Below are 16262 nucleotides of genomic sequence, written 5' to 3'. Positions count from 1 at the left end.
TTACATTGCCTATTATGATAGGTTTTGGAACCCCAAACATCCGTTGTTTTATTATAACAGAGAACACCTCGTACACAAGCAAAGCGAGTTATGTTTAGATTACAATACATCCACTTGCTATATGTCATGCTACTCAACCACTTGTTATTACATTAACTACATGATCATCAATATAAATTCACATGCAAAAGTGATGTGTGCAACATACATAACATCTACTTTGATACAAATTCCATTTGGAGAATACACGTGATAAAAACTATCAACAGGAAAACTGAACATAAAATTTAATATATATATTTGCTATATGACGTTAAAAAAGTCAAATAAGGAAACCAAATGTCCCATGAATGGTGATGCGTAAACGTAAGAAAGTCACATGCTAGATTTCAACGTATGAAAAAAGGAACCCGAAAAAACAACAAAATGGTTTGGAGGAGTGGAGAAATAAATAAATAAATAATCAAAATGTACCTAGTTTTTCATGCACAAGCAACCACTTGTGCGTTTATTTTGGGCTTTTTGTTTTTTATTTTTATATATTTATTTTTCAAGCACATGTGGTCTCTAATGTATGGAGTAACAAAATATTATAGTATTTGAAAAGAATCTAGTACCATCTTCGAATCTCTAAATACAATTCGTTTGGTCAACATATTTTTTATGTTTGGAACTCGACTAAAAGCTAATCTTTTAATGGCATATTATGCACAAGGATCTAGTATCCAAACATAACATACCTGCAACAGTATTTGAAAAAGCAGTATCATTTTTCCTTTTGCTTTTTCATTTGGAGTAACAAATGTTTGTGTGTCTTACAACCAAAAGTATGGCACCGTGCATGGGCATCGCAAAGTCGCTTGTCATTCCTTATGAATGATGATGCATATGTATCGTTAAGTTATATAATAAATATGATGATGTCCCCACTTCCAACTAGATTGGTAACAAGACATGCGATATAAATTCCCGACGAGCTAAGCGGACAAGAGAAAACACACTACTTTCCATCCATTACTCTAAACATTGGTTACTAACTTTCCTATTTCATATATCCACTATTAAAGATTAGCGATTTTTTAACCATGCCAGGAAAAGGAAATGCAGTTCTAAAAGGAGATTGCAAGGGTAAATGCCACCCGTCAACCATTAACGATACTTTTGTGGAGACAAGGACACATCATTTCATGGTTAATGGAAAGCCGTTGTATTTTAATGGCTTTAACGCCTACTGGTTAATGTGTATGGCTTCTGATCCATCTACAAGGGTGAAGGTCACAGATGCATTTCAAGAATCTTCCAAGATAGGAATGAACCTGGTTAGGACTTGGGCTTTTAGTGATGGTGGCAACAAACCCCTGCAAACCTCTCCCGGTTTTTACAATGAGGACATGTTTAAGGTAACTTTATCTATTATTTTAGCCTCTATTTTTTATTCAACATGATCTGTAAACGTTAAAAAGTAATTTCTTATCAACCATACGACAAATCGACACGGACATATTGAAATAAAAGTTAGTAATAATCAAGATCACAAACACTTTAACACCTCTGTTTTATGTTACTTGTGATAACCATCTACACCTTTTCATTCCAGGGATTGGATTTTGTGATATCAGAAGCGAAAAAGTATGGGATTCACTTGATTCTCAGCTTGGTTAATAACTGGGATGATTTTGGAGGTAAAAAACAATATGTTCAGTGGGCAAGGGATCATGGAGGACAATACTTGAATAGTGATGATGATTTCTTTACTAACGTTGTAGTTAAAGGATATTATAAGAATCATTTGAAGGTATATATATATATATGTTTGGGAAACAATGTTTCCATTATATCACAAAAATTTTCTACAACAGCTGTATGTGCATTTTGTCAGAAAATTTGAACATGTTGCAAATACTGTTTTGCTACAGACCATTCTTACGAGACGCAACTCAATCACCGGGGTTGACTACAAGGATGATTCCACCATCTTTGCATGGGAGCTAATGAACGAACCCCGCTGCCAGTCTGATCTATCAGGGAAATTTCTACAGGTTCTTGTTTTCTCTGTTTTCTCACGGTTAAGTTGTTCATATGAGAAAATGCCCGAATCAGTTATCTAGAAAGAAGGAAATCTTTTACTTTCAAATGATAGGAGTACATAGAGGAAACCGGTTTTTTATGAAACTATATGGTGCATAACCTATAACCATCGGTATCTCTTCTTTGTGCAGGAATGGATAGTAGAAATGGCAGCTGAAATAAAGTCCATTGATAAGAACCATCTTCTCGAAATCGGACTTGAAGGGTTTTATGGGGAATCAATGCCTGAAAAGAAGCAAAACAATCCGGGCTATGAAGTAGGGACCGACTTCATTACAAACAACGGCGTCAACAATGTGGATTTTGCTACAATCCATCTGTATCCCGACCAATGGTATGATCGAGTCTATACCGACATATAAACTCCATCACAATGCTTTTGTTCGTATATATACTTTGCATGTCACGCTAGCCAACACCCGAACGTAGTTAGCATCCTAAAAATGTTTCATGAAATGCATGTTTCTTATTTATAACTAAAACAATATTTTATGTTATTTAATTTTATTGAAAAACATATGTGGGTATTTCGATTTTTGACTTAGGGTTCCGGGAGCTAGCGATGAAGCTCGAGCTAAATTTGTTGAAAAATGGATTAATGCACATATTGAGGATTGTGATTCCATCTTGAGAAAACCTTTACTAATTGCAGAATTTGGCAAGTCCTCTTGGTCTTCAGGTTACACCGTAGAAGCAAGGGATGAGTACTTTGGTGGGATATTCAACACGGCCTATGAAAGTGCAAGAAACCGGGGGTCGTGTTCAGGTACAACTTTTTGGCAAGTCATGGCGGAAGGAATGGATAACTGGGGTGATGGGTACCAAGTTGTCTTGGACCAAAACCCCTCCACTGCTGCAATAATTGCCAAGCAGTCTCAAAGAATTTCATCACTCAACTCTTCAACCAACCTAGAGTTCTCTCCCGTTGCTGTTGAAAAATAACTATGTTGGGTTCCTGAACAAATAATTATCCCTTTCGAGATAAAATGATATTTCTCTCTGCTGCGTTACTTACCTTTAGAAAATGTGAAGTTTTAAATAGTGAAATGAAAATAAAGATAGAGTTAGCAACCATTTTGCATGAAACAAAATAGTTGCAGCCTATTAGTAATGTTGTACCGCAGGTAACTTCAACTCAGTATTGTTGGACGAAGTGGGAAAATTGATGCATTTCCTTTTTATCAATAAATATGGTAATATATGTAAGGTATTTTTATGTGTTTTCTTAGCTTTTGTCTATCTTTTCTTAATGTTATAAATATTTTGTCTATCGAACACACAAGTCACGTCAACATATGTGAATCCTTTTATATGTATTCAAACCACTTTTTGATCGCAAATCATCGACGAGAGGAATATTAATATTAGTTGATAAGGGATATAGGTCATGATATATCATTAAATCTCAAGATTTTTGACCTAAATTTTGTATTACACTTGTGCCTTTGGGGTGGTGATACTTAAATGAACAAATATTTTCCCGAGTTTTATACTAAAAAGTCTCATTATTTTGGAATTTTTTTTTGATAAGTTCATAAATCTTTATTTTTTTGAACAAAAAAGTCTCGTTATTTTGGGAAAATCATATAATCTGTCTTTCCCAATTAAAAAAAAAAATTCCTTAATTTGGGCAAAATATTAAACAATCAGGTTTATTCTATTAAAAAAAAGATTTAGGACTTTATCAAAAAAAATCTCAAAATAATTAGACTTTTCTGCATGAAATGCATACTTATCCTATTAATATTGCTTGACAAAGGATATAAGTCATGATATACCAATGATTATTATGCCTTTAGATTTTTATTTTGAATTAAAATTATGTTTGTGGGAGTTGTGATACTTAAACAAACCATTACTTAATACCGACCGAAATGTGTGTGTGTATGTGTATGTGTGTGTCTGTGTGTGAGAGGAGACAGGGGGGAATCTACAAAGCTATTGGATGACTTTTTCCAAGTGATTTAAACCAAAAAAAAAAAAAACATCTTGTTAATATGCCACTAAACCTATTTCAATATAATTTGTAGAATACTAATTCATATTTTAAACAATATTACCTAAGTTTTAACAAACAAAAGAAGATCAATTCAAAACTATTTAAGTTATTTTTGACATCAAACTCCTAATAAAGAAGATAAATGATTAAGTTACGTATGCCGGTGAAGAAAATATAGTCTTAAGGAGTAATTAACACATATATTGGTGTCTTGGCGCAAATGTTATTTCTTGGTAATCTAAAATCCAATTTTTTTAAACAAATACATAAATCATTATTAATACACATATATTAGGGTCTTGGCAGAAATGTTACTTTTATTGTAATCTATAATATGAATATTTATGTCAGCAAACTCAGAATTGTGATGATGATTTTTCATGAAACCTTTCCAATTATGAGGTTGTTATCTCAATATAATAAGTAAAATCATTGATTAATACAACTGGGCTCGTAGAAGAACTAAACTGATTATTTCTCATTTGTCTACAAGATTATATAATAGGGAACTCAAATTAATTGGAGTTCAAAAATTCCTGCTTTATTTTCGATCGCAAGGTTATATCAGCAACTATAAACTTAAGGTTTAGTCGTACCTTTGATATATCCTTTATCAATATTGGGAATAAATTTTGGTGCATTGTAAGCCTTAGGCCCTCAAGCGACTGTAAACTTTTTAGTCATACCTTTCAAATATACTTTATCAATATTGGGTAGACATTCTGGTGCAATGTTTATCTTAGGCATGCAGTCTTAAACCTAACAATTGTTTGTTTAATTTTATATTTATAATTTTCATAATTTTCTTTATAATTAACAATAATATCGATTAAATTAATTAATATAAGGTGAGGGTCATTTTTATAAACATCTAGCATTTATCACCAAAGATTTATAATATATGTAATGTGTACAAGTGTAGTCTCAATAAACTTTAATTAATGAGTAATCACACACTACTTAGTATCGATGCACGAACACATAAAAAATGATAAGGGAGTGTTTCCTCGCTAGTCTTCTAAAAGTATTGGTTTAAGATCCATCGAATTTCCTTCTAAGCAGTTACATTGCCTATTATGATAGGTTTTGGAACCCCAAACATCCGTTGTTTTATTATAACAGAGAACACCTCGTACACAAGCAAAGCGAGTTATGTTTAGATTACAATACATCCACTTGCTATATGTCATGCTACTCAACCACTTGTTATTACATTAACTACATGATCATCAATATAAATTCACATGCAAAAGTGATGTGTGCAACATACATAACATCTACTTTGATACAAATTCCATTTGGAGAATACACGTGATAAAAACTATCAACAGGAAAACTGAACATAAAATTTAATATATATATTTGCTATATGACGTTAAAAAAGTCAAATAAGGAAACCAAATGTCCCATGAATGGTGATGCGTAAACGTAAGAAAGTCACATGCTAGATTTCAACGTATGAAAAAAGGAACCCGAAAAAACAACAAAATGGTTTGGAGGAGTGGAGAAATAAATAAATAAATAATCAAAATGTACCTAGTTTTTCATGCACAAGCAACCACTTGTGCGTTTATTTTGGGCTTTTTGTTTTTTATTTTTATATATTTATTTTTCAAGCACATGTGGTCTCTAATGTATGGAGTAACAAAATATTATAGTATTTGAAAAGAATCTAGTACCATCTTCGAATCTCTAAATACAATTCGTTTGGTCAACATATTTTTTATGTTTGGAACTCGACTAAAAGCTAATCTTTTAATGGCATATTATGCACAAGGATCTAGTATCCAAACATAACATACCTGCAACAGTATTTGAAAAAGCGGTATCATTTTTCCTTTTGCTTTTTCATTTGGAGTAACAAATGTTTGTGTGTCTTACAACCAAAAGTATGGCACCGTGCATGGGCATCGCAAAGTCGCTTGTCATTCCATATGAATGATGATGCATATGTATCGTTAAGTTATATAATAAATATGATGATGTCCCCACTTCCAACTAGATTGGTAACAAGACATGCGATATAAATTCCCGACGAGCTAAGCGGACAAGAGAAAACACACTACTTTCCATCCATTACTCTAAACATTGGTTACTAACTTTCCTATTTCATATATCCACTATTAAAGATTAGCGATTTTTTAACCATGCCAGGAAAAGGAAATGCAGTTCTAAAAGGAGATTGCAAGGGTAAATGCCACCCGTCAACCATTAACGATACTTTTGTGGAGACAAGGACACATCATTTCATGGTTAATGGAAAGCCGTTGTATTTTAATGGCTTTAACGCCTACTGGTTAATGTGTATGGCTTCTGATCCATCTACAAGGGTGAAGGTCACAGATGCATTTCAAGAATCTTCCAAGATAGGAATGAACCTGGTTAGGACTTGGGCTTTTAGTGATGGTGGCAACAAACCCCTGCAAACCTCTCCCGGTTTTTACAATGAGGACATGTTTAAGGTAACTTTATCTATTATTTTAGCCTCTATTTTTTATTCAACATGATCTGTAAACGTTAAAAAGTAATTTCTTATCAACCATACGACAAATCGACACGGACATATTGAAATAAAAGTTAGTAATAATCAAGATCACAAACACTTTAACACCTCTGTTTTATGTTACTTGTGATAACCATCTACACCTTTTCATTCCAGGGATTGGATTTTGTGATATCAGAAGCGAAAAAGTATGGGATTCACTTGATTCTCAGCTTGGTTAATAACTGGGATGATTTTGGAGGTAAAAAACAATATGTTCAGTGGGCAAGGGATCATGGAGGACAATACTTGAATAGTGATGATGATTTCTTTACTAACGTTGTAGTTAAAGGATATTATAAGAATCATTTGAAGGTATATATATATATATGTTTGGGAAACAATGTTTCCATTATATCACAAAAATTTTCTACAACAGCTGTATGTGCATTTTGTCAGAAAATTTGAACATGTTGCAAATACTGTTTTGCTACAGACCATTCTTACGAGACGCAACTCAATCACCGGGGTTGACTACAAGGATGATTCCACCATCTTTGCATGGGAGCTAATGAACGAACCCCGCTGCCAGTCTGATCTATCAGGGAAATTTCTACAGGTTCTTGTTTTCTCTGTTTTCTCACGGTTAAGTTGTTCATATGAGAAAATGCCCGAATCAGTTATCTAGAAAGAAGGAAATCTTTTACTTTCAAATGATAGGAGTACATAGAGGAAACCGGTTTTTTATGAAACTATATGGTGCATAACCTATAACCATCGGTATCTCTTCTTTGTGCAGGAATGGATAGTAGAAATGGCAGCTGAAATAAAGTCCATTGATAAGAACCATCTTCTCGAAATCGGACTTGAAGGGTTTTATGGGGAATCAATGCCTGAAAAGAAGCAAAACAATCCGGGCTATGAAGTAGGGACCGACTTCATTACAAACAACGGCGTCAACAATGTGGATTTTGCTACAATCCATCTGTATCCCGACCAATGGTATGATCGAGTCTATACCGACATATAAACTCCATCACAATGCTTTTGTTCGTATATATACTTTGCATGTCACGCTAGCCAACACCCGAACGTAGTTAGCATCCTAAAAATGTTTCATGAAATGCATGTTTCTTATTTATAACTAAAACAATATTTTATGTTATTTAATTTTATTGAAAAACATATGTGGGTATTTCGATTTTTGACTTAGGGTTCCGGGAGCTAGCGATGAAGCTCGAGCTAAATTTGTTGAAAAATGGATTAATGCACATATTGAGGATTGTGATTCCATCTTGAGAAAACCTTTACTAATTGCAGAATTTGGCAAGTCCTCTTGGTCTTCAGGTTACACCGTAGAAGCAAGGGATGAGTACTTTGGTGGGATATTCAACACGGCCTATGAAAGTGCAAGAAACCGGGGGTCGTGTTCAGGTGCAACTTTTTGGCAAGTCATGGCGGAAGGAATGGATAACTGGGGTGATGGGTACCAAGTTGTCTTGGACCAAAACCCCTCCACTGCTGCAATAATTGCCAAGCAGTCTCAAAGAATTTCATCACTCAACTCTTCAACCAACCTAGAGTTCTCTCCCGTTGCTGTTGAAAAATAACTATGTTGGGTTCCTGAACAAATAATTATCCCTTTCGAGATAAAATGATATTTCTCTCTGCTGCGTTACTTACCTTTAGAAAATGTGAAGTTTTAAATAGTGAAATGAAAATAAAGATAGAGTTAGCAACCATTTTGCATGAAACAAAATAGTTGCAGCCTATTAGTAATGTTGTACCGCGGGTAACTTCAACTCAGTATTGTTGGACGAAGTGGGAAAATTGATGCATTTCCTTTTTATCAATAAATATGGTAATATATGTAAGGTATTTTTATGTGTTTTCTTAGCTTTTGTCAATCTTTTCTTAATGTTATAAATATTTTGTCTATCGAACACACAAGTCACGTCAACATATGTGAATCCTTTTATATGTATTCAAACCACTTTTTGATCGCAAATCATCGACGAGAGGAATATTAATATTAGTTGATAAGGGATATAGGTCATGATATATCATTAAATCTCAAGATTTTTTACCTAAATTTTGTATTACACTTGTGCCTTTGGGGTGGTGATACTTAAATGAACAAATATTTTCCCGAGTTTTATACTAAAAAGTCTCATTATTTTGGAATTTTTTTTTGATAAATTCATAAATCTTTATTTTTTTGAACAAAAAAGTCTCGTTATTTTGGGAAAATCATATAATCTGTCTTTCCCAATTAAAAAAAAAATTTCCTTAATTTGGGCAAAATATTAAACAATTAGGTTTATTCTATTAAAAAAAAGATTTAGGACTTTATCAAAAAAAATCTCAAAATAATTAGACTTTTCTGCATGAAATGCATACTTATCCTATTAATATTGCTTGACAAAGGATATAAGTCATGATATACCAATGATTATTATGCCTTTAGATCTTTATTTTGAATTAAAATTATGTTTGTGGGAGTTGTGATACTTAAACAAACCATTACTTAATACCGACCGAAATGTGTGTGTGTATGTGTATGTGTGTGTCTGTGTGTGAGAGGAGACAGGGGGGAATCTACAAAGCTATTGGATGACTTTTTCCAAGTGATTTAAACCAAAAAAAAAAAAAAAAAAAAACATCTTGTTAATATGCCACTAAACCTATTTCAATATAATTTGTAGAATACTAATTCATATTTTAAACAATATTACCTAAGTTTTAACAAACAAAAGAAGATCAATTCAAAACTATTTAAGTTATTTTTGACATCAAACTCCTAATAAAGAAGATAAATGATTAAGTTACGTATGCCGGTGAAGAAAATATAGTCTTAAGGAGTAATTAACACATATATTGGTGTCTTGGCGCAAATGTTATTTCTTGGTAATCTAAAATCCAATTTTTTTAAACAAATACATAAATCATTATTAATACACATATATTAGGGTCTTGGCAGAAATGTTACTTTTATTGTAATCTATAATATGAATATTTATGTCAGCAAACTCAGAATTGTGATGATGATTTTTCATGAAACCTTTCCAATTATGAGGTTGTTATCTCAATATAATAAGTAAAATCATTGATTAATACAACTGGGCTCGTAGAAGAACTAAACTGATTATTTCTCATTTGTCTACAAGATTATATAATAGGGAACTCAAATTAATTGGAGTTCAAAAATTCCTGCTTTATTTTCGATCGCAAGGTTATATCAGCAACTATAAACTTAAGGTTTAGTCGTACCTTTGAAATATCCTTTATCAATATTGGGAATAAATTTTGGTGCATTGTAAGCCTTAGGCCCTCAAGCGACTGTAAACTTTTTAGTCATACCTTTCAAATATACTTTATCAATATTGGGTAGACATTCTGGTGCAATGTTTATCTTAGGCATGCAGTCTTAAACCTAACAATTGTTTGTTTAATTTTATATTTATAATTTTCATAATTTTCTTTATAATTAACAATAATATCGATTAAATTAATTAATATAAGGTGAGGGTCATTTTTATAAACATCTAGCATTTATCACCAAAGATTTATAATATATGTAATGTGTACAAGTGTAGTCTCAATAAACTTTAATTAATGAGTAATCACACACTACTTAGTATCGATGCACGAACACATAAAAAATGATAAGGGAGTGTTTCCTCGCTAGTCTTCTAAAAGTATTGGTTTAAGATCCATCGAATTTCCTTCTAAGCAGTTACATTGCCTATTATGATAGGTTTTGGAACCCCAAACATCCGTTGTTTTATTATAACAGAGAACACCTCGTACACAAGCAAAGCGAGTTATGTTTAGATTACAATACATCCACTTGCTATATGTCATGCTACTCAACCACTTGTTATTACATTAACTACATGATCATCAATATAAATTCACATGCAAAAGTGATGTGTGCAACATACATAACATCTACTTTGATACAAATTCCATTTGGAGAATACACGTGATAAAAACTATCAACAGGAAAACTGAACATAAAATTTAATATATATATTTGCTATATGACGTTAAAAAAGTCAAATAAGGAAACCAAATGTCCCATGAATGGTGATGCGTAAACGTAAGAAAGTCACATGCTAGATTTCAACGTATGAAAAAAGGAACCCGAAAAAACAACAAAATGGTTTGGAGGAGTGGAGAAATAAATAAATAAATAATCAAAATGTACCTAGTTTTTCATGCACAAGCAACCACTTGTGCGTTTATTTTGGGCTTTTTGTTTTTTATTTTTATATATTTATTTTTCAAGCACATGTGGTCTCTAATGTATGGAGTAACAAAATATTATAGTATTTGAAAAGAATCTAGTACCATCTTCGAATCTCTAAATACAATTCGTTTGGTCAACATATTTTTTATGTTTGGAACTCGACTAAAAGCTAATCTTTTAATGGCATAGTATGCACAAGGATCTAGTATCCAAACATAACATACCTGCAACAGTATTTGAAAAAGCAGTATCATTTTTCCTTTTGCTTTTTCATTTGGAGTAACAAATGTTTGTGTGTCTTACAACCAAAAGTATGGCACCGTGCATGGGCATCGCAAAGTCGCTTGTCATTCCTTATGAATGATGATGCATATGTATCGTTAAGTTATATAATAAATATGATGATGTCCCCACTTCCAACTAGATTGGTAACAAGACATGCGATATAAATTCCCGACGAGCTAAGCGGACAAGAGAAAACACACTACTTTCCATCCATTACTCTAAACATTGGTTACTAACTTTCCTATTTCATATATCCACTATTAAAGATTAGCGATTTTTTAACCATGCCAGGAAAAGGAAATGCAGTTCTAAAAGGAGATTGCAAGGGTAAATGCCACCCGTCAACCATTAACGATACTTTTGTGGAGACAAGGACACATCATTTCATGGTTAATGGAAAGCCGTTGTATTTTAATGGCTTTAACGCCTACTGGTTAATGTGTATGGCTTCTGATCCATCTACAAGGGTGAAGGTCACAGATGCATTTCAAGAATCTTCCAAGATAGGAATGAACCTGGTTAGGACTTGGGCTTTTAGTGATGGTGGCAACAAACCCCTGCAAACCTCTCCCGGTTTTTACAATGAGGACATGTTTAAGGTAACTTTATCTATTATTTTAGCCTCTATTTTTTATTCAACATGATCTGTAAACGTTAAAAAGTAATTTCTTATCAACCATACGACAAATCGACACGGACATATTGAAATAAAAGTTAGTAATAATCAAGATCACAAACACTTTAACACCTCTGTTTTATGTTACTTGTGATAACCATCTACACCTTTTCATTCCAGGGATTGGATTTTGTGATATCAGAAGCGAAAAAGTATGGGATTCACTTGATTCTCAGCTTGGTTAATAACTGGGATGATTTTGGAGGTAAAAAACAATATGTTCAGTGGGCAAGGGATCATGGAGGACAATACTTGAATAGTGATGATGATTTCTTTACTAACGTTGTAGTTAAAGGATATTATAAGAATCATTTGAAGGTATATATATATATGTTTGGGAAACAATGTTTCCATTATATCACAAAAATTTTCTACAACAGCTGTATGTGCATTTTGTCAGAAAATTTGAACATGTTGCAAATACTGTTTTGCTACAGACCATTCTTACGAGACGCAACTCAATCACCGGGGTTGACTACAAGGATGATTCCACCATCTTTGCATGGGAGCTAATGAACGAACCCCGCTGCCAGTCTGATCTATCAGGGAAATTTCTACAGGTTCTTGTTTTCTCTGTTTTCTCACGGTTAAGTTGTTCATATGAGAAAATGCCCGAATCAGTTATCTAGAAAGAAGGAAATCTTTTACTTTCAAATGATAGGAGTACATAGAGGAAACCGGTTTTTTATGAAACTATATGGTGCATAACCTATAACCATCGGTATCTCTTCTTTGTGCAGGAATGGATAGTAGAAATGGCAGCTGAAATAAAGTCCATTGATAAGAACCATCTTCTCGAAATCGGACTTGAAGGGTTTTATGGGGAATCAATGCCTGAAAAGAAGCAAAACAATCCGGGCTATGAAGTAGGGACCGACTTCATTACAAACAACGGCGTCAACAATGTGGATTTTGCTACAATCCATCTGTATCCCGACCAATGGTATGATCGAGTCTATACCGACATATAAACTCCATCACAATGCTTTTGTTCGTATATATACTTTGCATGTCACGCTAGCCAACACCCGAACGTAGTTAGCATCCTAAAAATGTTTCATGAAATGCATGTTTCTTATTTATAACTAAAACAATATTTTATGTTATTTAATTTTATTGAATAACATATGTGGGTATTTCGATTTTTGACTTAGGGTTCCGGGAGCTAGCGATGAAGCTCGAGCTAAATTTGTTGAAAAATGGATTAATGCACATATTGAGGATTGTGATTCCATCTTGAGAAAACCTTTACTGATTGCAGAATTTGGCAAGTCCTCTTGGTCTTCAGGTTACACCGTAGAAGCAAGGGATGAGTACTTTGGTGGGATATTCAACACGGCCTATGAAAGTGCAAGAAACCGGGGGTCGTGTTCAGGTACAACTTTTTGGCAAGTCATGGCGGAAGGAATGGATAACTGGGGTGATGGGTACCAAGTTGTCTTGGACCAAAACCCCTCCACTGCTGCAATAATTGCCAAGCAGTCTCAAAGAATTTCATCACTCAACTCTTCAACCAACCTAGAGTTCTCTCCCGTTGCTGTTGAAAAATAACTATGTTGGGTTCCTGAACAAATAATTATCCCTTTCGAGATAAAATGATATTTCTCTCTGCTGCGTTACTTACCTTTAGAAAATGTGAAGTTTTAAATAGTGAAATGAAAATAAAGATAGAGTTAGCAACCATTTTGCATGAAACAAAATAGTTGCAGCCTATTAGTAATGTTGTACCGCGGGTAACTTCAACTCAGTATTGTTGGACGAAGTGGGAAAATTGATGCATTTCCTTTTTATCAATAAATATGGTAATATATGTAAGGTATTTTTATGTGTTTTCTTAGCTTTTGTCTATCTTTTCTTAATGTTATAAATATTTTGTCTATCGAACACACAAGTCACGTCAACATATGTGAATCCTTTTATATGTATTCAAACCACTTTTTGATCGCAAATCATCGACGAGAGGAATATTAATATTAGTTGATAAGGGATATAGGTCATGATATATCATTAAATCTCAAGATTTTTTACCTAAATTTTGTATTACACTTGTGCCTTTGGGGTGGTGATACTTAAATGAACAAATATTTTCCCGAGTTTTATACTAAAAAGTCTCATTATTTTGGAATTTTTTTTTGATAAATTCATAAATCTTTATTTTTTTGAACAAAAAAGTCTCGTTATTTTGGGAAAATCATATAATCTGTCTTTCCCAATTAAAAAAAAAATTTCCTTAATTTGGGCAAAATATTAAACAATTAGGTTTATTCTATTAAAAAAAAGATTTAGGACTTTATCAAAAAAAATCTCAAAATAATTAGACTTTTCTGCATGAAATGCATACTTATCCTATTAATATTGCTTGACAAAGGATATAAGTCATGATATACCAATGATTATTATGCCTTTAGATCTTTATTTTGAATTAAAATTATGTTTGTGGGAGTTGTGATACTTAAACAAACCATTACTTAATACCGACCGAAATGTGTGTGTGTATGTGTATGTGTGTGTCTGTGTGTGAGAGGAGACAGGGGGGAATCTACAAAGCTATTGGATGACTTTTTCCAAGTGATTTAAACCAAAAAAAAAAAAAAAAAAACATCTTGTTAATATGCCACTAAACCTATTTCAATATAATTTGTAGAATACTAATTCATATTTTAAACAATATTACCTAAGTTTTAACAAACAAAAGAAGATCAATTCAAAACTATTTAAGTTATTTTTGACATCAAACTCCTAATAAAGAAGATAAATGATTAAGTTACGTATGCCGGTGAAGAAAATATAGTCTTAAGGAGTAATTAACACATATATTGGTGTCTTGGCGCAAATGTTATTTCTTGGTAATCTAAAATCCAATTTTTTTAAACAAATACATAAATCATTATTAATACACATATATTAGGGTCTTGGCAGAAATGTTACTTTTATTGTAATCTATAATATGAATATTTATGTCAGCAAACTCAGAATTGTGATGATGATTTTTCATGAAACCTTTCCAATTATGAGGTTGTTATCTCAATATAATAAGTAAAATCATTGATTAATACAACTGGGCTCGTAGAAGAACTAAACTGATTATTTCTCATTTGTCTACAAGATTATATAATAGGGAACTCAAATTAATTGGAGTTCAAAAATTCCTGCTTTATTTTCGATCGCAAGGTTATATCAGCAACTATAAACTTAAGGTTTAGTCGTACCTTTGAAATATCCTTTATCAATATTGGGAATAAATTTTGGTGCATTGTAAGCCTTAGGCCCTCAAGCGACTGTAAACTTTTTAGTCATACCTTTCAAATATACTTTATCAATATTGGGTAGACATTCTGGTGCAATGTTTATCTTAGGCATGCAGTCTTAAACCTAACAATTGTTTGTTTAATTTTATATTTATAATTTTCATAATTTTCTTTATAATTAACAATAATATCGATTAAATTAATTAATATAAGGTGAGGGTCATTTTTATAAACATCTAGCATTTATCACCAAAGATTTATAATATATGTAATGTGTACAAGTGTAGTCTCAATAAACTTTAATTAATGAGTAATCACACACTACTTAGTATCGATGCACGAACACATAAAAAATGATAAGGGAGTGTTTCCTCGCTAGTCTTCTAAAAGTATTGGTTTAAGATCCATCGAATTTCCTTCTAAGCAGTTACATTGCCTATTATGATAGGTTTTGGAACCCCAAACATCCGTTGTTTTATTATAACAGAGAACACCTCGTACACAAGCAAAGCGAGTTATGTTTAGATTACAATACATCCACTTGTTATATGTCATGCTACTCAACCACTTGTTATTACATTAACTACATGATCATCAATATAAATTCACATGCAAAAGTGATGTGTGCAACATACATAACATCTACTTTGATACAAATTCCATTTGGAGAATACACGTGATAAAAACTATCAACAGGAAAACTGAACATAAAATTTAATATATATATTTGCTATATGACGTTAAAAAAGTCAAATAAGGAAACCAAATGTCCCATGAATGGTGATGCGTAAACGTAAGAAAGTCACATGCTAGATTTCAACGTATGAAAAAAGGAACCCGAAAAAACAACAAAATGGTTTGGAGGAGTGGAGAAATAAATAAATAAATAATCAAAATGTACCTAGTTTTTCATGCACAAGCAACCACTTGTGCGTTTATTTTGGGCTTTTTGTTTTTTATTTTTATATATTTATTTTTCAAGCACATGTGGTCTCTAATGTATGGAGTAACAAAATATTATAGTATTTGAAAAGAATCTAGTACCATCTTCGAATCTCTAAATACAATTCGTTTGGTCAACATATTTTTTATGTTTGGAACTCGACTAAAAGCTAATCTTTTAATGGCATATTATGCACAAGGATCTAGTATCCAAACATAACATACCTGCAACAGTATTTGAAAAAGCAGTATCATTTTTCCTTTTGCTTTTTCATTTGGAGTAACAAATG

At 32.5% G+C, this 16262-nt stretch overlaps 3 protein-coding genes across 3 annotated transcripts; all 3 read left to right on the top strand.

Moving 5' to 3' along the window:
• Nucleotides 1-1085: 1085 nt before the first annotated feature.
• LOC128126110 (mannan endo-1,4-beta-mannosidase 4-like) lies at nt 1086-3030 on the top strand. Its single transcript, XM_052763848.1, has 5 exons — nt 1086-1400; nt 1598-1795; nt 1917-2039; nt 2220-2422; nt 2634-3030. Exons 1-5 carry the CDS (start codon nt 1086-1088, stop codon nt 3028-3030), a joined length of 1236 nt encoding a protein of 411 aa, XP_052619808.1.
• A 3204-nt stretch (nt 3031-6234) lies between these two features.
• On the top strand, nt 6235-8179 carry LOC128126109 (mannan endo-1,4-beta-mannosidase 4-like). The gene is made up of 5 exons (XM_052763847.1): nt 6235-6549; nt 6747-6944; nt 7066-7188; nt 7369-7571; nt 7783-8179. Exons 1-5 carry the CDS (start codon nt 6235-6237, stop codon nt 8177-8179), a joined length of 1236 nt encoding a protein of 411 aa, XP_052619807.1.
• Nucleotides 8180-11390: 3211 nt separating this feature from the next.
• LOC128126108 (mannan endo-1,4-beta-mannosidase 4-like) lies at nt 11391-13333 on the top strand. Its single transcript, XM_052763846.1, has 5 exons — nt 11391-11705; nt 11903-12100; nt 12220-12342; nt 12523-12725; nt 12937-13333. The coding sequence occupies exons 1-5, from the start codon at nt 11391-11393 to the stop codon at nt 13331-13333; spliced, it is 1236 nt and encodes a 411-aa protein (XP_052619806.1).
• The last annotated feature ends 2929 nt before the right edge of the window (nt 13334-16262 follow it).

Source organism: Lactuca sativa, chromosome 5 (assembly GCF_002870075.4).
Source record: "Lactuca sativa cultivar Salinas chromosome 5, Lsat_Salinas_v11, whole genome shotgun sequence".
In the NCBI taxonomy this organism is placed as follows: Eukaryota; Viridiplantae; Streptophyta; class Magnoliopsida; order Asterales; family Asteraceae; genus Lactuca; species Lactuca sativa.
Note: the sequence above shows the minus strand (reverse complement) of the source record. Positions and strands in the feature narration are given on the sequence as shown.